This window comes from Phalacrocorax aristotelis, chromosome 24 (genome assembly GCF_949628215.1).
Source record: "Phalacrocorax aristotelis chromosome 24, bGulAri2.1, whole genome shotgun sequence".
Taxonomy (NCBI): domain Eukaryota; kingdom Metazoa; phylum Chordata; class Aves; order Suliformes; family Phalacrocoracidae; genus Phalacrocorax; species Phalacrocorax aristotelis.
Window position 1 is genome coordinate 4,587,443 of NC_134299.1, and position 23,987 is coordinate 4,611,429.

The 23,987-nt window shown below is 41.3% G+C and overlaps 1 protein-coding gene across 1 annotated transcript in view; it reads right to left on the reverse strand.

The window, feature by feature from the left end:
- Positions 1 to 23,987, reverse strand: part of EBF2 (EBF transcription factor 2) — a 144,640-nt gene that overhangs the window by 17,516 nt on the left and 103,137 nt on the right. The window contains exons 7-10 of the mRNA XM_075117514.1: positions 19,616 to 19,697; positions 8,927 to 9,044; positions 6,592 to 6,722; positions 5,890 to 6,016 (exon numbers count right to left, since the gene is read on the reverse strand). Coding sequence (XP_074973615.1) covers positions 5,890 to 6,016; positions 6,592 to 6,722; positions 8,927 to 9,044; positions 19,616 to 19,697 — 458 coding nt within the window. The remainder of the gene's footprint in view (positions 1 to 5,889; positions 6,017 to 6,591; positions 6,723 to 8,926; positions 9,045 to 19,615; positions 19,698 to 23,987) is intronic.

A 23,987-nucleotide genomic window follows, 5' to 3' on the forward strand; every position in this document is an offset into this window, starting at 1 on the left:
AGCAGTAGGAAGAGGACTAAATGCCCCACAGCCTGCCCGACTATGACAAGGCTCAAATAGAGTATGGCGCAGTGCTGCTTCTTTTGTATTGTTCCTTACACTCCAAAAGCCACGCTTTCATTTTAAATATGAGTCTCCAGCTACTATGACTCACTGGAATAGGAGGAAAAAAAAAAATTTCTCACACTTGAGCAACTGATGCCATGACATCTGTCTGCATTTGCAAAACCTGAAACAACAGCTCAGTCCCATTCATCTCAACGGGGACTAACTCAGATCCCGCATTATAACAGTGCTGACATTTAAAGTATTAATTATTTCACCACACATCAAAGCACATAAGACTGTTGAAGGAAGATGATGTTATGAAGATCTGCACAATTTACCATGAGTGACAGCTCATTCTGATATTGCCAGTGTACGCCTTGGGAGACGCGCACTCTCCCTCTCCGCCAATCAAAAAAGGGCCACATTCAAGGACCTTAGCAAAGTCCTGCAGCTCAGCTTTACTTTACTCCTTAAAGCAGACCAAAGGGCAGCAAGGCCGCTGCTTGGGAAGTAGGAATGAGAAAAAACAAAGTGCGCATACCTCCAGAAATACCCTGAACAAAGAAAACAGCCCGAGGGAGCGTAGTATTTGCAGTGTGATGCCCAACCTTCTTAAGGGTGTTAACACAGGGAAAAAGACACCAGTGGCCTTGAAGGCTTGAGTTCCAACTTTGCACTAGCGGCTACCTTCACTCAAGCCAACAGTAGAGATATTTGGTATTCACCCCTACAGAATAAAGCATTTCCACGTTGCTGGCTGCAGAAGCTCGCTCGCTATAATCATGCTAATCCTGGCCTTGGGAGGCACATACGTACCGGTCAGCCTACACTGAGGGGTACGCTGCGGAGTTGGAAGGGTGCTGCTAGAAGTGTACTGCCCGTGGTCTTGTGTTGTATTCGCTGTGCTGGCAACGGTTGTTCCGAGCACCCTGCTCCCAACACAGCGTTGCCTCCTGTTACACGTGTCCTCCATAGGCTAAAGCAGCGGTAGGAGCCGCTCTCTGCAAATGCTTTCCGTCATATCAGTTGTGTCCTGGCCAAGCAAACTCGATCTTCTGATTTGTAGAGCTCACTGCATCCTTGTAAGTGTTGTTTCCGACAGGCAGATAACAAGCCCTTCTCAAATCTACTTACAAGCTTTAGCAAACCAGTACCCTCCCATCCTTGGTACCTGGCACAGAGACTGATACAGTACGACCCAGGAGTCCAACATATCCTACAGATTATTTTATATTGCATTGCTCTGACAAGTTAACCCCTGGGGGATTTCTGCTCAGCAAGGAAAATTATGTTCAAAATCTCCCTGATATACACATTTCCAGGTTAGCATCTCTATGACAAAAGTAAACGAAGAGCTGTGATCAAACTTAAGATAGGAAAGCCTGCGAGACACATCCTCAGCTGGCATAAACTGATGTGTTATTAAAGTCAAGGCAACTCTAATGGAACTACTTACAGCGGCAGAGAATTTGTGTGGTACTAAAAGCAGAACACGAGGCTACTGCTAGATTAGCAGCAGAGAGCAAATGTCTTATTACTCTAGGAACAGCTGATGAAAGAAAAGTCATTCAGAACATGGCGATGTATGTGTAACCTGTATTCTCACCAGACGGACGTACACAGGGGGACTAAATGTTTAGTTGTGGTGATTTAAAAATAGACTTTTTATCTCTCACTTTAAGGATATGCTTCACTTCTGAAGTATGTAAGTCGGTTCAGTATCTGCCATTAACCTCTAAAAAGCCGTTTCTCTAGATTTTTGCTACGCTCCGTGGTACACCGGTAGGTGTCCATGGAATCCTGTTGGCTTCACTCTTATAAAGGTTTTCCGTCTGGGAACCTTATGGAAAAGTCCACACATCACATTTCAGCGATAAGAGGAATTTGATGGCTGAGTTGCAGCGCCCTGAATGATAGCACTTAAGAGTGGAAATGCTGACAGAACCATAACGACAGCAATGCCAGCACAGCACACTTTGCAAGGAGCCTATTATAAATACACATTACAGGACGCATATGAGCTCCCATAACAGCTCCACTGTGGCTTTTAGATTTACCCTTGAAGTTTATATCTAATTTTTATATTCATCTTTTCAACAGTTTATCATTTTCTTCTTCAAACAACCTGTCTTATGGTGACTCTTGGAAAAAAAAACAAAGCTCAAGTATAATCAGGTCAAACATTAATATTTGATTGTATGTTAAATATTGAGGGTATAGGCAGGTACGCACGATGCTAACCAAGATCGTTGTTGTTCTGTCTCCATGTTTTAGAGGAGTACTGGTGTTCTGATGATTAAAGGATGTGAGTAGAACCTGAGGATCTATTTCCCCGGCTATCTTCAGCTTTCCTGTATAACCACAGGCAAGTGGTTAATCTTTCTTCGTCCTCCTGTGGCAATGTCTCCTCTATAAAACAGAAGCACGTGTCTTTCTGTGACCGGTTGCCCATGTCTGATGCAGCGAGGCCCTGATGAACCCTGTGAGGTTGGTTTATGTGAATAATTTTTCTTGTTACCTATCGGCAGCTACTCACTAGCTTATCTACGACTTAACCCTTTGTGCTTTTCATCTGAGGCTACATCTCAGCTCTTAATATTAGGAAGGACTTAATACAAGCTGATCCCGATAGTACCGGGGCTGCCACTTGTTGCTGCTGTTACTACTTCTGACAGAACTACACCTTCCCGTGCTTTTAGTTTGCAGGATTTTGCACTTTTCAGTCTCCTGGGCCTGATGTTAACGTCTCTGCATTTCTTAGGTTTTTGCCAAGTGCAAGATGAACGTGAAGGGAAGGTATTCAGAGGGGAAATTCTCATTTATAGAGGCGACTACAATTCAGCAGGGAAGCGCTCTCATTTGTGCCTTCAAGTCTACTGCATTCTCTGATATGTTATCTACAAACTTTGTGACAGCTTAGAGGAATATATTGCAATATAAAGTATTAAAAGATTCAAGAAAGCAATAAACTTCAATTATCACAAAAATCCTCCAGATTTTCGTTATGACGCCCAGGACTACCTTACCAGTAATTATGAAATGTATTGAACTTTCCTCTTTGGTATCTTATAGGATATTTGTCTGTTACACTCTACCCAACACAGAGCTGCTACTGAGTGTATTTTAGAGTGCTGTGGATACATGCATTCCATGGGCAGTGGCATTTAAACAACCTGGTTTCCTGAGGCTGTTTTCTGGTAGCTTCTCTGCTGTCTAATAACCTGGTTAGGCTCTTCACCCTTTCTTCCAGTGGAGGATTAATTCAGATCTCTCTTCCCATTTTCCATTTTCACAAAAATGTGCATCTTTGATGCTCCTGCCTTTCTGACAAAATCCGATAGAAATTGGTCGAGAGGTTCAAAAGTTGTTGTGGAAGCTCCGGAGAAGACTTAGGGGCAGGAGGACCTTGACTGCCTGACTATGGCTTGCCTAGGTTAAAAATCAATGCATTTGTTCACAGCAGGATCACAGCAGTTTTCTGATAGCACAGCCACGGAAAGAAAAAAAAAGCCACCATGTTATTTTTGTAACTTGAAGTTGTTTTTACTGCTATTAGCAGCAACAACCTGGGGGAATTGATTACACAGGTGAGCCTCTACCTAATAGCTGTGTTTATCATTTTGCCTGCCATGGTGGGAGAACTGCAGGTTCTTGAACAGACAGATTGAGAAGTTGTCTGTTCTACCCTTGCTCTAACAGCTCGGTGTCTTCTGCAAAATGCTGTTCCGTAACATATGGCAGTAAGCACCCACTCACTCCTCAGAGAATGCTAACAGATATCCCTATGCCAATAGCAGCAGTAAAACAGGGATAGTATATTTAACTTCCTTCTCTTCTGCTGGCTCCTACATACATCTTCATGTCCTTTATTTGTGGAAGTACTCTAATTAACATGTCAAAGAACTGCACTGCAGTCTGAATCAAGTCCCCCCTAGAAGGTATAAATAAGTCTTGCACTTAAAACAGCTTTATAACAATAAGAAGGCTTTTCTTCATGGAGGAACGCACATTTCTATGACATACCTCTGCGTCACTCCGTTCCTAAGACTCTTTCAGCACAGGTACCAATGACACATAGATGGTGGCCCTCAGTAATGCTTGTGTTGAAACACTGTGAAAGCAAGGCCTCAAGAAGCAGGAAATGGCATAGAAGAACTTTACATATAAATCTGTAATAATAACTGAAGAATTAAGAGTCTCTCTTTCTCTGAAGGTAAACGCAGGAGGCCCAGAGCAGCCCCTACAAGCCCCATACTGCGACAGAACAGATGCCACTGCTCCTTTGCTTAAGGAGCGCCAGACTCGGGTAGGATAACCTGTCCCACTTCTTGAGAAGCACGGCTGCATTTGCACACAGGTTTGAATCTTTAACCTGTTTGATGGCTTTGCCAGTTATCTCTCAGGAAAAGGAGATAGGTTTAACCTGCTCAGAGATCAGATTCATCTTTTCCCAGAGATCACTGAATCAATGCGCTGCCTTAGAAGAAAATGTATTTCAAAAGCTTTTGGCCAGATCCTGATCTCACAAGCCCAGGAATAATTCCAGAACGACTCTCACTGCACTGGGGTTATTTTGGTGCAAAATCAGAAGAAAGTCCTAATATGTTTGAGCTTGATTCAAAGTCAGTTTCAGTCAATGGATATCATTTCAGTTTCTTAAATTAACTGTGGGTCAGACCTCTATCGTAACAAAAATAACCCTTTGTCAGTTAAGCTTATATTTCCTTAGAGCACCTAGCATAATTGGAGACTCAATTCTAGCTGCAGGTTTCTAGGTGAGGCAGTTTATGAATAAACACCTTCCCACATAATTTCCACTAATTCAGCCTGTGTACTAATAAAGGCTATATAAAATGGCATAAGACAGTAAGAGGATCTTCACAAATCGTTGGTTCTTTCTAAAGTCCTGAAGTGTCAGGTTTTCATTCAAATTTTTCCACTTCTGGAAAAATTCTAACTAATTTGTGCAACAGGTGGTTAAGTTTTTACCTTAAAGTTTTTAATAAAAATTTTATTGGACATTCATTATTATATTATAACACATAAAGATTATTTAATCGTGATTGTTGGTAGTAAGAGGCTTTAAAAAAATAAATAAATCCTTCCATTCTGAGAAATCTGCATATGGTTTGGTGGGAACAAGTCCTTCAGCTTACATATAAATCCACCCTTTAGAGCACGGCATACTGTTATTCTCCAGCCATGCTTAACAGGCTTCAGAAACTTTAGCGTACACATTGTGTGCCATTATTGTTACTACTGCTACTGACAGTTCAGTGAGATGATTATCTGGTCCCACCTGAGTTTTTTCTTTCAGATCTATAGATAGTGTTCTCCTTCTAGCAGAGGTGAACATAGGCCACTAAATAAGTTGATAATCCATTTAAGAATAAAGAAACCCCAAGAGATTAATTTTCCACTCAGCTCATTGGCTTCTCTCGATACAAGATGCTCTCCTCCACTGGGATTATCTTGAAAATGAAAGGTTACCCCCAGCAAGAGGGAAATGTAAAACAAATACTGTTATAAATAAAGCGTTTTCCAGTATGTAGAACAACGCTATCAAGTTCCTGTATGCACAGTATATCTATAGGCAGACCCATACAATACAGCATGAGCTTTAATCGGGAAAAAATATTAGCACATGTAGTAACAGTGCCTTAACCCCTCTGCACAACAATGAAGCTATCTCCTTACATGTCCAAACGTCACAACTAGCAGAGTGGCCTTCAAACAGCAAGAGGCTAAATAAATAAAGCAAGCAGAGAGTTGTCAATACTGATTACCAAACCAAAGAGGCTCTGAGCTCCGGCTCCTCCAGCGTAACTCGCAATCACCTACCTGTGTAAATAAACCTGCCTGGTGCGCCTTTGCAAAACTGTTTGGATTTGTATGATAATGTCACTTCAACCACTCCGGGAATGTGACGTGGAGGTGTCTGAACTCGAATGGCATGAGGCGTGATAAGCTAGGAAACAACAAAAGGAGAGGCGCGATTATGACACATCTGCGTTATTCCCCCTGCTTTCACTTTTCACCCTCCAAACACACTTTACGAGTAAATGCATTGCTTATTCCTGTACAGGAGACACTATAGGTCAGGCAAGTGATACCTCTGGTCTAGTTTCTTGCCTCCAGGAGAAGATCCGCACATTTTAGGATAAATTGTCACCAGGAAAACTGTACAGCTTATGCCCATTGGTTAATTGCTGGCTTATTCCTGGACCCAGAGGGAATTCCTTCTCCTTCTCATACTCTAACCCTTTCTTTATTTCTTTACCATTACCTGTCTCCAGACACCCAGAGTTGTTCAATTCCATTCTAGATACTACCAAGCAGTCAGCCTCAATAATATCGCATAGCAAGGAGTCCCACAGAGAAAACACGTCCCATGAATTGCCTTTGCACATGTTTATATGGCCCGCTTTACATACCACCATTTTTGTACCATTATTGGCATAGGAATTAACACTCTTCCCCCTCCACCTTCCTCAGAAAAGGAGTGTTTCTTCAGCTGAGCAATAGGGAGGCACCTCTACCTACCTCACTCCACACAAGCATGGTTCCAAATACAACTTGCAGCCCATCAAAGAAGTTGTCTCCAATAATGATCACCATTGCTCCACCTGTAGTCCAACCTTCACTTGGGCTGATTGCTTTGATGCACGGTGTGGCTAAACAAAACAGAAAGGACATCAAAGCATCAGGTTATGGTTTTTTTCCCCACACAGAGCTTTGAGACTCTTTGCAATATTGCATGTAAACCCTGGCAGCAGATGAGTGCAAGCAGCTTCTGCGCAGATTAAGCAGTCCTAAGTCGCAGAATCACAGAACGGTGGGTGTCAGAAGGGACCTCTGGAGCTCACCCCATCCCACCCCTGCTGGAGCAGGCACCCCCAGAGCAGGGGGCACAGGCCCGCGTCCAGGCGGGGTGTGAATGTCTCCAGGGAAGGGACCCCACAGCCTCTCTGGGCAGCCTGTGCCCCTGCTCTGGCACCCGCACAGGGAAGGGGTTTGTCCTCATGTTCAGGTGGAACTTCCCGTGTTCCAGCTTGTGCCCGTTGCCCCTTGGCCTGTCGTTGGGCACCGCTGAAAAGAGCCCGGCCCCATCCTCCTGACACCCACCCTTCAGATATTTATATGCACTGATGAGATCCCCCCTCAGCCTTCTCTTCTCCAGGCTGAACAAGCCCAGGTCTCTCAGCCTTTCCTCACAAGGGAGATGCAAACTGTAGCTTAAAGCAGCTTCACCTGTCCACTGCTGGCAATTTCTGCACTGCTGCAGCTTCACGGCTGGCATGAATTCCCTAGTGCTGACAGAGGCCTAGGACAAGTCCCCTCCAGCCATTCACCCATGAAGGCTGCTTTACCATTCCACAAAGCCCAGCAAATAAATAAATAAATAAACAAATAAATAAATAAAAGCATGTTTTCTGCCTTGCTAGTGTTAATTACTTGCCTATTCATTACTGGCACTTAACATTATGTCATTAAAGCCTAACAGGCCAACTGTAGTGGGTGTAAAAATGAAACGCTTAAATGATTGTGCAGGAGCTGTTTAAACACCCCCCCGCTCATTAGCATATGATCACACAAAAGCTAAACCCTGTGGAAAGAAAGGTAGATTAAGATTTATTAAGTTTATCAATGGGTAAAAAAGCAGGGGAATGTCAAATGTTTCCTCCAATTCCTGTCGCAAGACAATTTCTAATAATTTTCTTGATTTTAGAGAGTAGATTTTTTTTTCCCTCCTCTCTTCCATATGTTCAAGGCCTCTGGACTATACATCCCATCAGGAACCCAATATGGTTTCCAGGCCATAACCAAAGTCAATCCATCACTCCATTCCCGATGTTGACAGGGTCAGAGGTGGAGGGGAACTTTGGCAGTGCTCCAAAAACATGAGACTCCTTTGAACAGCCAGTCAATCACATCCAATCAGTCAAGGAAAAACTGGATGGCTTCCTAGGCTAGGAATCCTGGGATTTTCCTTCTACCATTTCACTGCCCGCTGGGGGAGAATTAACACCACTCTGAATTCTTTACTGATTCAATCATTTTCTTCCAGTTCATTAATTCTTCTTTTAGGCTGATATAGGGCACAGTTAAGAAGTGGGGCAGCAAAACATTATAATGAAATAATATCCTTGCTTGTCTTTTCTACTAACATCACTAGCTCTTCTCACTTTCACTAGCTGCAGGGGAGGGAAAAGTAGACACAGATAGCATTTTCTAGTAATTTTGAGTACTGTCTGTGTGAGAGAGGTGGAATGAGTTGGTAATGAATGCATGGGAGGAGGGAGAGGAGGGGCCAACATTTTGAAGCTTAACAGATACAAGTATTTGTAATTGCTTTAATATAGTCCAAAACCCATCCTGTAGACGGCCATGAGTCTTGCTTAGCCAAACAAACTAAAATCAATTAGTGTCAGTCTCCTTCTGTGCATTGCTATGCTTTGCACATAGTTTGTTTAAGGGAACTAGTGACACTTTTTCATACACATCTTATGCTGTAACAGTTCTGTTTAACTAAGATGTCATGCTGCCTAATTTGCCTGAAATCAAATCTATCCCAGCTGAACGAGAAGTCTGAAATTTAGATAATACTTAGTGTTTCTATGTTTTTCATCTCTGCAATACAAACTAATTAATAAAGGGGGGGGGGGAGTGTAGAAGGGGAGCCTGTCTCTTAGATGTAAAGAGGATCATACTTTGCATGCAATAGACACTGTTTTCCTGCCGCCTCCTTCTCTAAAGCCCCTGAGGTTCTGTAGTTCCCCCTTAACTCTCTTTCCCTCCTGAAAACAAACAGAAACTGAAAAGTGGGTAATAGGCTTTTGCATTCATTTGCATACCGCTCTTCATACAAATACCCTACCTTCTGAGGGGTCGAGTCTCCTTGCTCTCCGCCCATGCTTGGAGTTGTTGTGAACAAACATGTTGTCAGACACTGCCAGTACGTGCCCGTCAACGTTCACTGTTGTTGATAGCACAACCTAGATATTTCGAAAGGGAAGAAAAAGGAGGCAGGTAAACAATTTACTTTGAAATTCAACTTGTTAAGTATTAATTATTCAGTTTAGTTAAAACCTGTTCTGTCTGTAAAATGGCATCATGTTCTGCAGGGTTTACTCCCTAACAAGAAGGGAGAAAATATTTTCAGCCTTCATTCTATGCATTAATTCCATTTAGTGTAGCATCCTAAGGGCCATATAAAGTTCTTACTGTATAATGAACCAGCTACTGCAGATGGCCCTAAATTTAGTTTCCTATGAGACGCTGTAGCATAGCTGATGGCAGAGAGTTCTACTTATACCAACCAGGAGGGCAGGCTGCAGAGCACCACAGCAATTTGCCCTCCGATACGTACATGCAGATTCAGAGCCATCTGCTGCACTGCGCACACATGCAAATGTATCTGCATCTGCTCCGAAAATACAGGTCTCCATTGACCGAGCAAAATGGAAACTCCTGCTATGTGAAAACAGCACCTAATATCGTGTCTGGTTTTTGACCTATGCGTGCGCTTAGTGCCTCCTGAAAATCATCTGAGCCTGAGGACCCTGAATCAAGCAGCGGTTTCTAAATCTTAGCCTCCATGACCTGTGTTGCTGGGCTCCAACAGCATATTAATTCTTTGAGGAAGTAACTGTATATGTTAATTAATCCCACTTAGTTTTCCCTTTATGATACAATATCCAAAGCTGTAAGTCCTATAAAACCAGAAATATATGTGCCTTTAAACAACAAACTTTTAGGAAAAAAATGAACAAACTGCGTTCTAACTACTGAAAGAAGATGCATCTTATTGAACTTTCAGGTTTCAACCATCAGTTGGTGTAAATCAGCGTAACTCCATTCAGCTGCCACAGGGCTACAGTAATTCACAGCTATTGAGAATCTGACCCCAGATGTGTTCATGAATTCTCACAGATACAGCTGTCATAGTCCAGGTAAGAGAAGGTCAAGTTCTAATTGTTGGTAAAACTATATTCAGCATATAGCAGGAGAAACCTTGCCCTCCTACAGGATTACGCTAGCTTAAAGAATACTTTCTCTCTTTCTTGAGAGAAGTTTAATTCATTCCAAAAGGCTCTTGTCATACTGTACTCTTATGCTTCTCAAGCATTCTTGTCACAAAATGTGTTGCTTTTGTGTGCCAACTGATTTCATCATTGCACATTTGGGTGGAGTGCGACTCCTGTCCAAAGCGAACATTTCCCGCATGACATAGCTGAACCCACTCAGATGCACTTCATTATTTTCCGTTAAACAATGGAAATAAATTTTAATCTCTCACTGGCCAGCACAGAGCACACTATGGCAACAGGGGAATAGACCTGAATTATTCCAGTGTCTGAAATATTTACGACAAGTGTTTAAATTGTAACCAAATGTAAATAAAAAGTATATCATATATATACAGTTACACTATATAATATATACATGTCTGACCTCACATACACAAGGTACGTATGCGATACATACACACCCCTACATGCTCTCAGTATGAGATCTTTATAGTATTTGCAGGCTTCAAGTATACACACGTTCCCCTTTTGAGGAACCATTTGGGTGTAAATGTTGTGCACAAGAGCCACGTTTCAGCAGGAGTCGTAGAGATCCCCGCAGCATGAGCAATGGCAAGGCAGAGTACTCTGTTTCGAAGACAAGCGCTGAACATCCTCTCTCTTCCCTGGGCCAGCAGGCATGAAAGATGCACTTTCAGACCTCTCTCCATGAGCGGTTCCATTTTTATTCACCTCTCCCATTCATCACAGGAGGGTCAAAGCCACTTGGCATTTCACGGGCTGGGACGCAGGGTAAATAAATACAGCATTCTCAGGGACGGGACAAAATGCAAAGTTCAGATTTGGACCAGAACCTTCTAAAGTTTTGGCCTTTATTTGCAGTAATCTCTGAGGTGCTGTTGGAATCCAGCAGACCTGTGCCGTCTTTGCTACGACGCTGCTAGCCAACTCATTATCAACAATGTGGAGTAAGAACTTGTGAGATTACGGACATAAAAATTGCTGAACTTCTTCACTTTGCTCCAGTCATTCCCTCTTGCCTGGTGGAGATGACAATCCAATTGTTTTATACTGAAGATTAAAAAACAATATTTTATGGATAAAAGGAAGAGGAATGTGCATTCCACTATGGTCTCTAACTCCCAGGCCCTTCCCTTTCACAAGCCAACTGCTTTCCCCCAGTGAGTATTTCCTGGGTCACGAAGGGTGACCCTTTCCATCTGGAATCAATCAGTCAACTCCTGACAACTTCCTGAAACACCTCACTCCATTTCCTGTTCTCTCCCCCTTCTCTCTTTCCCCCTGGTTTGCTTCACTCTTCAAAACTGCAGGCCACAGCAGCTTAATGTTAGAGGGTCAGACACAGTTAGACTCCAAAACACTACACAAGAACACCTTTGACCTTCAAAAATCTTTACATCTTAGCTAAACAAATCAAGGTCAACGTTTCTTACCATTACCTTGTTAACCATTTATATGCATTTTTGCCAATACCCTTCTGAACATGTATTTATCAATAACACTTGTTCTCCTAATATCATAAAACATTCCGGGACTTTTTTTTTTTAAACCTGTAGCTAGTGCTGCTGAAAGGTGATGCGCAAACTTCCCTGGAGATTTGCCCATTCTCAGATTTGTCCTCAGCACTGGTGAATTAATTACTGGCAAATGGCTCTGGAGCATTTTTCTGTTCCTGACCTGATGGGCACTGCTCTTGTGCATGCTAATTGGGCTTCTGTGCCTATTCAGTTGATGGTCTTTTACCTAAAATCAGTAGTTATTGCAAAATATAATCCTAAGGGAATGATCTGAGAACATCAAAATATGTCAGGTAGGCCATGGGTTCTGGTAGCTGTAGCTGAGGGCCAAATTTGACACACACAGCATAAAGACTAAAGATTTTGTGCTGCCCAACAGCTGGATCAGCCCATCGCCTCTGTTGGAGTTTCAGGACAATGGATCCAGCAAGCAATAGACATGGCAATGTGTTGCTCCTTCATCCATCCAAACATAGGTTCCATCTCTAGGAACAGCGAGGGAGTCCCAGGCTTCTAAGCGGTGTTTTCAACAGATCTTAAGATTTTCTCTGCAAATCTGCAAGGGTCTTGTTGTTAGCTATGAAGCCACAGACGTAAAACAATGATTCCCCAGCAGTACTGAAGAAATGCATGTGCTGTATCTCCAAACTATTACTGTTTCCTGGGTGGATTTCTGTAATGTAATCCCTGCTCAGAAACCACAGTGAGGGTTCACCTACCCTGACATTCAGTCAAACTGCCTTTAGCACGTTAAACTCAGGTTCTCTAAGCTGCCCTGCCCCTCTTTCACTTCCATGCACAAAGTGTTGTATTCCTTTACAAACCTTTACCTGGGTACTACAACCTTTCCTCCCCCATCTATACATTGTATCAATATTTTTATATTCTAAAGTATGCTCCTCTTCAAATTACATATATGCAAGTAAATATACATCATCATCATCTATATATATATAAAAGCTGTATCACTCACAGACACCTATTTAGACATATGGTACAAACATTCCAGGCATACAGGCATTTACTTACATGTAACATATCTCATCACTGTGTAAATGATCTCTCTCAAAAAATTCCTGTTACCATTCCAAGTGTGGAAAAAATTCTTTATGACATTGTACATCTGGAAACAATATTACATTCCTGATGCACTTTCCCTTATAACTCTCTAGTCACAGCACCGTGTTATTTTAACTTTTCAAAAGAATAACTACTATGTGGATTTTAAAAATTATCATCATTATTATTATTTTCCAGCTGGGTGGAAGAAAAGATGTCAGGCCTCATCCTGCTGTCTTCACTTGGACAGGGCTCCCATTGATGTCAACAGGCGTTTTGGTTGAGCGAGTAATACAGGAGTGGATGCTAGAATATAACATGTTTGCTTCATAGCTGGATTAGGAATAAGATAAACAACGTGGAAAATGCCAGCAGCCTCGCTCTGCTCAAACCTTCCATTGAATTCTCTGGGAAATCCTTCCTGAGACCCTGAGACTGCTGCAAACTCCAGGCTAACAAAAAACCTACGCACATGGCCTTCGTTTTAGGCATGGGGCCTCCTAAGGTTATAGAGGCACAGGGGTACGAGATAACGCCTGGGTCACTGACATCTCGTCTCCTCTTAGAGACAACCAAACCACGTAGCTACTTTTATAAAACTGCCTTCAACCTTTTCAAGATTCGCCTTTGGGATACTCTTGTCTTAAAGCCTACTCGTCCTGGTGGTTAGGGCATTTATGGTTTACGGTCTAAATTTATTCCTAGTCAATTTATTCCTAACGCTAGCTTTAAAATTATTATTTCCCATTCTGATCAACCTTAGGATATTTTTAGTCAGCAGTTACGTCCCCTCTCAGTGCACATCACTGAAATATTTGAACCAAGCTCTTGTCCACTCCCCCGTCACCCTAATGACCCATTCCTGCACCTGTTCCAGTTTCATTCTCTTTTGAAGATGGTTAAACCAGTATATTGTATCCCAAACTCAGTAGGGTACAATCGTACAAACGCATCCTTCTCCCTACTGGCAAAGCTTACCTGAGACATAGTAGAATCTCACCTGTGGTTTGTTTTTAACAGATGATACACAACTTTGGCAACTCACTGTCACAGCACTTATGTGGTCTTCAGATCTGAGCACATCAAGCTCCTTGAGGGTTTTTTCTTTTGCAGTTGCAGTCAGTCCCTCCCTTACTCATATGGAATCTAAAATAATATCACCTTTTGTTGGGTCAGTCAATATCTGATGAAGGAATCAGCCACCCAGTAAATGCTATGGACTCTGCTGATACTAGTTGCATTTGTTTTGCAATTTATACCTGGGAAATTAGTCTCCCATAACAACATTAGTCCATGTAGTATTCATCTAACACCAGTTCAGCAATCTCTATCCACATCCAAACTAACCATGGGGGTCTCTGGCACGCTCTTTCACCATCAGTCTGAAAAGGATTTTGATTTACACCAGTTATGTTTTATTCTTGCTATCCCTTTTTGTTCCTTTAGAGTCTAAAACATTCCTAACTCACAATATTCTCCCACTCCTGTTACCCATTTTCCTTTTTCCTGAATGACACAGATCCTTCAGTGGTTCATGTTAGGAGGTAGCTGGGTGAATTCTCAAACACAGCCAGCTTTGCTCACGTGCCTGATGATTAACTGATCCAACCATTCTGAGGTCAGGAAGGAAATCTCCCCAGGGATACACCTTGTTATTTTTCCTTTCTCTTTCTCCCTAGAGCACCTAGAGGGGGATACCTGCCAGGAAACATTCCATGTCATGATTTCTGCTGAAAACAGAGGGCAACTGCTGACCTTTCTCTTTTTGTTTCTAAAAAAGCATGTTGGTTCAAAGATGACCATTGTTAGCAATGATGTTCTGTTGCCTTGTACCATTCTCTCGACTGTGGCACTGTAGGATCTGTTTAATCAGTTTGTGACTGGATGAAGCAGAATTCCCAATCAACAGGAGTCTAATGCATTAGCACCAGGTCTCAGCTGAAGCATTTTAGCTGAAGTGCCTCATCTTAATTCCACAGAATTATTGTCCCCCATTGCACACCGGTCGTTACCATTAAGTATCATTGGGCTTCAATCAAGCTCTCTAGGAGAAGTCCTCATTAAATGGAGGGCATCATTTTTTTTTTTTCATTCTGTTCCTGGGAGAATCACTCATGGAGAATACAGCAATGGCAGCGATGAGTTTACCTGTGCAAACTCAGATTTGCAGAGTAGCTGAACTCAAACAGTCAGAACTCTGGTTTGAATAAGGGACTTCAGCATGCTTTCTGTTTCAGTTTTCCACTGACAATCTTTATTCAGAAATATTTTCACTGATAAATAATCAATATTTGCTTCAGTTAAATTCACAAGGACAGACTACTCAATCTGCATACGTATTTGGGCAGCCATCAAGTAACCATGAAAATATCCATTAGATCTAGAAAAATTCCCTTTCCCTGCTTTAGCCACTGGCAGGCATTGAAGTAGTGAGTGATTCACAATATAACTACGTTACTTCTGGGGGGGGAAAAAAAAAAACTAAAATAATGATCACACATCCTTTAACTTCTGAGGTATAAAATTTTTTCAGCAGTAGAAAGACTTTGTATTTGATTTAAAAAAAAAAAGTTAAGGGATTGTCATTGTAGCTTTGAGGCTCTACTTAATATCAAAGCAAATTTCAAATAGTTAATGTGATCACAAAGCAAAGCAGCTGGTGTTGCTCTCCAAACTAAAGAATTATACTAAAAAAAACCTTCCTCAGGCATCTGGAGCTGTATTAAATTTACAATACAGTGTTAATGTAACCTTTCCACCCCTTTTTCTCCCCACCCCCTTTTTTTAAATGAGAGTGATATAAGTGAAACCTAACATTTAATTTAGTTTAATATGTCATAAACATACTATAAAATATCTAAATCTTATAACATATCTAGAAGTGAGGCTGAGGCCAGGCTCAGAGGCTGGATCCCAACGCCCTGGAACTTTGGTTATCAGCCAAACCAAGCCCAAACTGTAGCTTCACACCCATCTCTAATCAGAAGCATTAACTTGACACTTTTCCAAACATGAGTAACCATTCTTCCACGCTGGAAGAACTCAGGAAGATGCATTGTACAGCACTATTTCCTTGTCTCTTGTTTATATTTGTGTCTCAACAACACAGCCTGAGTTTTGGGCTTTCATTCAGTTTCCATTAAAGAGCAAAAATGCCTTTTGATGAGACCCCGTCAGTTCCAGGTTTCAGTAGCAATTTAAATGAGAACCTTGATAGAGGGATTCTCTCTTCTGTTTTGGGGGGGTTTTTAATAACCATAAAAAAAGAGTGTCTTAATGTCTCCTGGAGATCTGACAAGCACTACTCCATTGAAAAGTAATATATTTGGGTCCTGTAGAAAAACATAAGTACAAATGAAAAGCTACTCAATCTGCGCATCGCTGCAGAAGTGTGTTTGTGTAAGGAAAGTTAAATGCATGGAAATGTTTGAAAGAGGAGGGCCTTAATAACGACAGCTGTACAAACAATTTATTAGGTAAAAACAATAAAGGGTTTAGATGTGGCCCAAGAATAAAACATAATGAATTAAATCATAAAATGAATAAAGTATCCTACTGCACTGTGCTTTTTGACCCTGTTTTTACTCTGCTCACAGGTTCCTGCACTGTCCTTTCAAACCTAATAAACAATTCTGCACATTAATTACTTTGCCTGATGTAACCTAAACAATTAAAATGACAATTAACAAGATCGCAGAGTGCAACCACACCACTAATATCTGAAGTTATCTATTGTTTTGTCCCACTTCTGACTTTAAGGCTAGCTGACAGACCATGCTCAACAAGCAGCAGGCAAACAAGTGTTTGCCCAAACTTAAAAACAATAAAAAAAAACCAAAACACAAAACCTAACCAAATCAACAACAACAACAAATCAACAACAAAAAAAGAAGGCTCCAGAAGACAGACATAGTGGAGCATTTAAGAACACTCTTAACTTTCCTTACACCCAGGGAAGTGACGCTCCTGTCCTTAGAAACGAGGCAGAGAGAAAACAAGCTGTCGTTGCTTATTGCCTTTACAGTTCATCATGGCTGATTTCCTTTGGAACACAGAACATTTTTATTCCAAATGTGTAAAATTTTAGCCATTGAGCTACTTTTTGTATCTTTTTCTTTTATCCATACTGACCTCTGTAGCCCAGAACAAAGCTCACCAAACCAATGCGTCCAGCTTTGAACAAGCCTGACTGAAGATCCTGCTTTCACTCAAAGCCTCAAGCATTTTGCAATTTGTCTCAAAGGGTTCATTTTTGTAACTCCGAAACAAAGCCTTGTCAACATTTTTGGTTTTGACAGAAAGTAAGGTAAACCTAGTGGGTTTGCCTGATCTTGATTAATTTGGCGGTTTGAACTTAAATCTCACAATGATACTCAAAGGGTATGAACTCACACGAACTGAAAGTGCAAACGTAGTTTAAGCCCTGCAGAAGAGCCAGAAAGTTTCACTTGGCTCTGTTTTCCCAGCTTGGCATGTTGTGAGGCAGAAAACCTACATGAAGAGTCTCTCCCAGCTCATTTTCTTCTCCCATAAACCGCTCGTTTTGGTACGAAGACCAAAAGCAAGGCCATACTTTCTCGTATACAAGAGGGATGCCAGGTGAAGGAGCAAAGGCGTTCCAGCAGCACCCATGTGGGTGCCGTAAGACTCATTCCAGTTTCCCTGCTCGATGTTTCACTGGAAATTTCAAGCTGTTTAGGCTCTGTATCATCACCATTTTGGGTGTGGAGATAAAGAAGCGAAACAAAGAATAAGGCTGATACTAGAGACAGATTTCTGCCACAAAAAAAAGAATATTAGGTGCAAATCCCTCCTGCAGTTCAGCACCTGATCCGAACCTGGGCCTTCAGTTTCACTCGCCACAGCGTGGGGGCAGCTAGCACGAGACTGACATCGGATCTGAATTTCTTCAGTGTTCAGTTGTGTTTGGACCCAGAGTTTATATTTTGGCTGCTACAAGCAACGCTATTTGTAACATGTAACACGGCAGTGCGTGGAATCCCCAGGTGCGAATCAGGATCCCCTCGCGCGAGGTTTTTTTTACAAACTCATAACAAAAGAAAAAAATAGAGACTGTATTTATGTTTCATCACATTTCCCAATCAGCTCTTCTAGCTGGCTCTTAGAGCTAACAAGATCTGTTTACAAGCTATAAACTGAGTCTTCCTTTACTCTCAGATTTCTTTGCATTCTTGGCATATGATATCTAGTTGGTGTTTTTTCGTTATGGAAATTGCCACTTGAAAATAAACAACCACCAGTATAAATTTCCTAACAACGAGCTCCTCTTTTTTTCTCACGTCTTATCATCTCTGAAACCATAGAATGAAGAAGACACTGCAGTCTCTTTAAACCACTAGTGAAAAAAATTAAGGTGGTCATGAATTTTTCTTTAAATTTATTTCTGCTCAAAAGAAAAAAATTAATAACTTTTATATTTTTTGCCTACATTTCTTTAAAATTTTTGGAGCTTTCAGAAGCTTCCGTTTTGCAGTATTTCTCTTAAAAGTTAAACTTTTTTTCTTACAAAAATATACATATATTTTGACAAAAAAATATATGTGAATTTTTCATTGCTAGTAAAAGTTAAAAAAAAAAAATCACTTGTCTGTGAAAACATGTTTGGGTGGAAAGTTTTAAACAACTCTGCAAACTCTTGTGGAGTTTTAACTTCATTTCTAAATGAGGAAACTGATGCAATCGCCCAAGCAATGGAACACAAACTGCCAAACCTAAGGATGTCACCTTCCCACTACAAGTCTTGTGGGTCTACAAGAAAAATGGCACCTCTCCCAGTAAGCTAAAATCCATTTTGTATCTCCGATGTGACACAGAGGAGCTACAATAACGGTAACGAGCAGGAACAGCACTTGCAAGGATAGCCCACTTCACCAGCGGATTTCAAAGGCTCTGGCTGGCAAAACATGTGCACTTTCTCAATCGCTCTCCTGAATCAAGGCCGCAAAGTTCTACCAACGCGAGCAACCCCATTTGGAGAGGTGGAATTACATAGTAAAATAAATGAAAAATGGCTCATCAAAGGTCGCCCAGCAAATTAGCGGTAGAGCCCCACCGCCTGACCTGCAATCTTGGCCATGCCTCCCTCTCAGTTGCACGAGGGTTAGTTCTAGCATCACTTTTCTAACACGTTCTCTGCCATGCCACCTTTCACGCCGTGCAGAGACGTGACGTCCAGGATGTAAAAGGCCTGAGCATTCCATTTGCATTTCTGCGACGGTTAAGTTACACGTACAATACTTAATAAGCGTAGTTGCTTAAAAGGTATGGGTATGCAAGATGAGAGACCGTCTCTGCCTTTCTCCTCACCGGTGACACACTTTGCCTCCTTCTGTGTTTTTATTAGCTGGTGTTCACAATACATCAGCGACAGCTATGATGAAACCAGTGGCAAAGCAGCTGGGTCATTGTCCCACGGGTCTTGTTGCTTTGCTGTGCGAGATCTTAAAGTGACCATCACTATTTTGGCTTCTTGTTTTTTAAAGAAGCTGAAAGAGGGAGGGCATGATTGAGTTAAAAGGCAAAAGAGATGGAAAGAGGGAGTGGAGGGAAATGAGGAGACTGCTTGTGTACTACCTACAGAGCTACTTTGAAAAATTCTGAGGCATCTAAGTATCACAAACATGATCCCTGCTGTGGGCAGCTGTATGTGCGAGTGCTTTGCCCGAGGGTGTCAAATCAAATATCCACTGCTGGTTGGTACAGTACATCACTTCCCCTTGGGGATTCAGAGTGGAAGAAAAGGAAAAAACGGGGGGAAAATGGTTTAAACACAACAAATGGAGAAAAACTTTAACAATATCTGATACGGCTTATCATATACTGTCATCATATTTATCATGAGCAATGTAGGAGAGGAGAGGGAAAACGAAAAGAAGAAAAAAAAGCAGACAGGTTAATGCTGAGCCTTATAAGACTTACCTGGAACCGTCTCATGTCTCTTGGGTTTCCTGCTGTTTTCAAACAATTCTGATTGCACTTGAGAAAAAATTTTAAGAAGAATCTGGAAAGATAAAGAACGATGTCACTTCTATTAACCATAACAAAACACGTGTCGTTATGTTCTGGTTTACAAGTATACATCATAGTGATTTACACGGTGGTGTATCAGTAGACCAGGACTGTAAGAACTCACCAAAACAGGAACAAAACACACAAAACCAAACCGTAGCAAACAGAAGTTAAAAAAAAACCCATCAGGTAGGGTACAGCCAATGTCACTGCAATCCACTCGGAGCTGGGCTGCTAGCTGGTGTAAGTCAGCATAGCTGCTCCCATTTATGCCAGTTTCCTCGCTGCATGTTTGACCACACGATTTTAGTCTCTTTCTTTATCTCTCCCTCACATACAAGGTCTTTCTTTCGCTGTCTGAAGGGATTTTCCACCAAACAATATAGAAGGATAATGTTATTGTAAAAACTACAAAAACCGACAGGGCAACTCTGAGGCAGATAAGCCTCGAAACTACTTAGAATGTATTAAAAAACATAGAAACAAACACAGCCCTCAGAAGAAGCTGATGAGATTTCATCATGACGATGTTTTTAGTTATTAAGATTTCAGTAACCAAAGCAGAGAAGCAGAACTGCCAGGAGTCCAGATTATAATCTTACACAGATTTTGAGAGAGGGTAACAAAAACACTACATGAGGTAGTACGTGACAGCTCATGCTGTCCAAGCAGATAAACCTATTAACAGTGTACAAAGTTCTCGTGCCAATTATTTTTGCCCTGTCACATATGCCTATCTTTACGTGTTATTGTTCTGTAGAGTTTAGCTTGTCATGTACACAAGTTGAGTCTTCAGCGTGCTTGATTGGCTTACCCACCACCACGCGCTAGAGCACATAGATTTTACAGTTCAGAAATACAGGGCAGGCGCTTTTCTGTAAGCTTTTCCACAAAATTTAGTGTCAGATCCAGGGAGGAGAGGATTCATCCCTTTGTTATCTGATTCATCCGTTTAAATTTGTGAATTTCAGAGGTAAAGAAGCTATATGAAAAAATCAGAGTTGCTGGATTAAAACAAAACAAGCATGTATTCAAAATTCAGACGTAACCGACAGGAAATTTTTTTGGCATCCCCTATCACAAGTGAAAATATTTTCTGTGATTTTCTTTTCATTTCCATTTGTCAGACAAAATGGGTTTAACTGCAACAATTAAAATGAAAAAAAAAACCCTTAAAGTCTTTAAAATGGATTTAGAAGGAAAAAGACTTGGATATAAGAAAAAAATAAATAGTTGAAGAATTGATTTAGAATACAAAGAACAATTTATTTATTTATTTCTCTTGCTGAGTGCTTTCCTTAAAAAAAAAAAAATCTGCTTTTGCAGTAAGTTAAAGTCCCAGGTGAGCCAGGCCTATTTCCCTTTCTGTTACTATGACAACGATTTTTTACCGCAGTCCCTAAGTCCCTTCAGAACTCACACATTCATGCCTTGAATTAGAACTTTAAAGGAGAAAGATGTATATTTCCCAGGGTTTACCAACAACAACAACCAAAATAGTCCTAACACAAGACAATAAAGCAGAAATGCACTCTCCCTTGTTATTGCTACTTTCTTTGCACCACTTACATCGCGGTATTTCTCTCTCTCTGCCCCAAACATGCAAAGAAATATCGAAGGATCCGATCCATTTATATGTTGCTTGAACAAACAAAACCCATCGAAAACCACACAACAGCTGAACCCACGAAAAAGACCCAGATAACATCATATAAAATGACTGTCACAAAATACATCCTTCCAGTGAGCTTTTTAAATTAAAATGTTCCTTTTCCCCCTTAATCTCTCACAAACATTTTTAAAAATCTAAAATATTTATTTTCCCTGTGTGTGCATTTTGCAGACCGTTGTTTCTATCTCCATCGTTCCTTCTCATTTACGACTTAGAGAGCTCGCTGGTCCCTCCCGCGGCACAGCTTAGGGTGAAAGTACAGCGTCCTGCTGCGGTCCCTCCTCACGCTGGCAGCCAGGTTCAGCGGGAGAGGTGGGTCGCTGCTCGGCTGTCAGAGGGCAACTTCTGTGAGCACAGCCCTGGTCACCTCCATGTAATCTGAACTAAAACCCGACAGAACTTCACACCTCAGAAGCAGCTCCGAGTGAATATATTCTATCAAATAAGTCTTACCGACTCCCCATGCTAAAACCCGTGACCTCTTTTATTTGAAAGATTCGGTAAGCAAGATTTTATCTGTAAGAAAAATGCTCTGCATGCCAGCACACTCAGAGATTCACAGGAGAATTTGAGCCAGAAATGTTACTCACAAACACTCCTTTTTATCCTGCCCTCTTCTTGCTGATATAAAGAAATACTTGCAGATACATAAGCTGCTTATGTTCTGTGAGCTATCTACAGAAGGGAAAACTGCAGAATGTAGCCAAACTATATAATGAAACCGAGGCAAGTAACTTTTACATGAAAATCAGTGAGCCGGGGGCTAACAAATTGTTTTGGAGGCTAACTGCAAGCAAAAATCCACAAGAAGCTGTTACTTTTAAGGAAAATGAAAAGTTCCAATTTATCAGGAAAATGTCCCGTTTCCTTTTTAATTTTTTTAAATGATTGCATCCCTATTCATCTAGGTGAGAAAAATCTACATAAACATGAACTAAAGAATAAAAAACATCAGAGGAAAGAAAGGTGCCTGTAAGAGAACTCGCTGTGTCAGCCGAGCTGACTTTGGGAAGAGCTAAGGTACTGCTGTAACGCGTGTTACACAGACCCCGAAAAGGCAGATACAAAAAGGTAAGAATTTTAAACGTACGTTTAACAGTATCCGTGACCGAACCCTGCAACATCTCATGGCAATGAACTCCATTTGTATTTTCTCCTAAATGTGCCCAGAAAATTGGGGTTCAGATCCTCAGCAAACATAAATCAGCAGCGTATGTGAAAATCAGATTTCAGTCAGATCTGTGCTGATTCAAACCAACAGATGTATTGTCCATTAAAAATACACAGAAAACTAAACTCTCCTTTCTCTCCCAGCCGTCTGCCTCCTACAAGATGCAGAGCACTCTCATCCCTGACCGACTGCTTCGCAATAAACAGCGTTCAGCGTGCAAACGCGCTGAGCTTCAGGGTGTTTAGCCAGGGTATGTAACCAACGGCAATTCTGGGAGCCCCACTCGAGACAACTTAGAAGTGCCTGACCTCCTGGAATTGCTGAAAATTGTGCACCTTTAAGATATCACAAAATAGGCATCAGTAATTCCTCGCCTCACTTTTGAAAGCGTTGGCCTTGGGTTCTAGTACTTAAGCATTGCAGCAGGATTCACATATCTATTGCCCGTGCTAAGATGTTTGTCGTTTCTTTAGAGCTCACTGGATACGGTGCACTAAGACAGTTTTCCCTCCCGTCACCCCAGCTCTACACGGAGTTTTCTTTAGATGCGCACACAAGAATTTTAATCTTTCCTCTAGCTGAACTGCGTCTCTCTTTTTCTCCATTCAGGGTTTCTTCAGTCAAATTTTAGCTGCAGCTGGGCATCTGCATAAAGTATTTGGTAGGTTGTTATATATACATATATATTTTAAGTGGTTGCATCTGGGAAAGGCATTAATATTTATTGCAGCATTAGAATAAAAATGACTTGGGGGGAGCGAAGAGGAGGGAAGGTTTAGCACTAAATGAAGCTGATTTAGGGGTAACAGGAGAATTGCAGAAAGGCTTTATTAATTTTTGTAGATGAGAACCTTTAGCCAGTTTTTGGCTTTAACCTACACATACATCAAAAAATAAAAAACAAAATATAAAAAAATTAGCTCATTTTCATGTTTCTTAGCTGGTCTTTGTTCCTTCCTAAGGATGGCATTAGCTATGAGTTTAGCAGATAACTCTGATTCCAGCCAAGCAGAGAGAGCATGGCCCAGTCATCCCATCGATCAACATCTAAGGGCGCTAGGGGAAAACCTAAATATTTTTGAATGACTGCCACTAAAAATTCTGGCATTGCTATAGAAGACCTGACTAACTTAATGCATAGACATAAAATTAATTAAGATACAACTATGGACTTATCCTTTTTTTCCCCTGCCTCTCTCATATAGTCAAGCTTTCTATCCATGGACTGATACACTTGCAGAGGTCTCCAAAACACCACCTTAAATATAACTCCCTTTTTTAGGATTTAGAGGGAGCTATTTTAAAAGTTACTGCTCCTCCTACTGGGAGTTACCATCATGCTGAAGAGTTAGGTTGATGAATCATTTAAATGCCCCTTTTTCACTTCAGTACAAAGACAGCTGTGGTATCTCAACTAGTTTTCAGCAATACTACGAGCA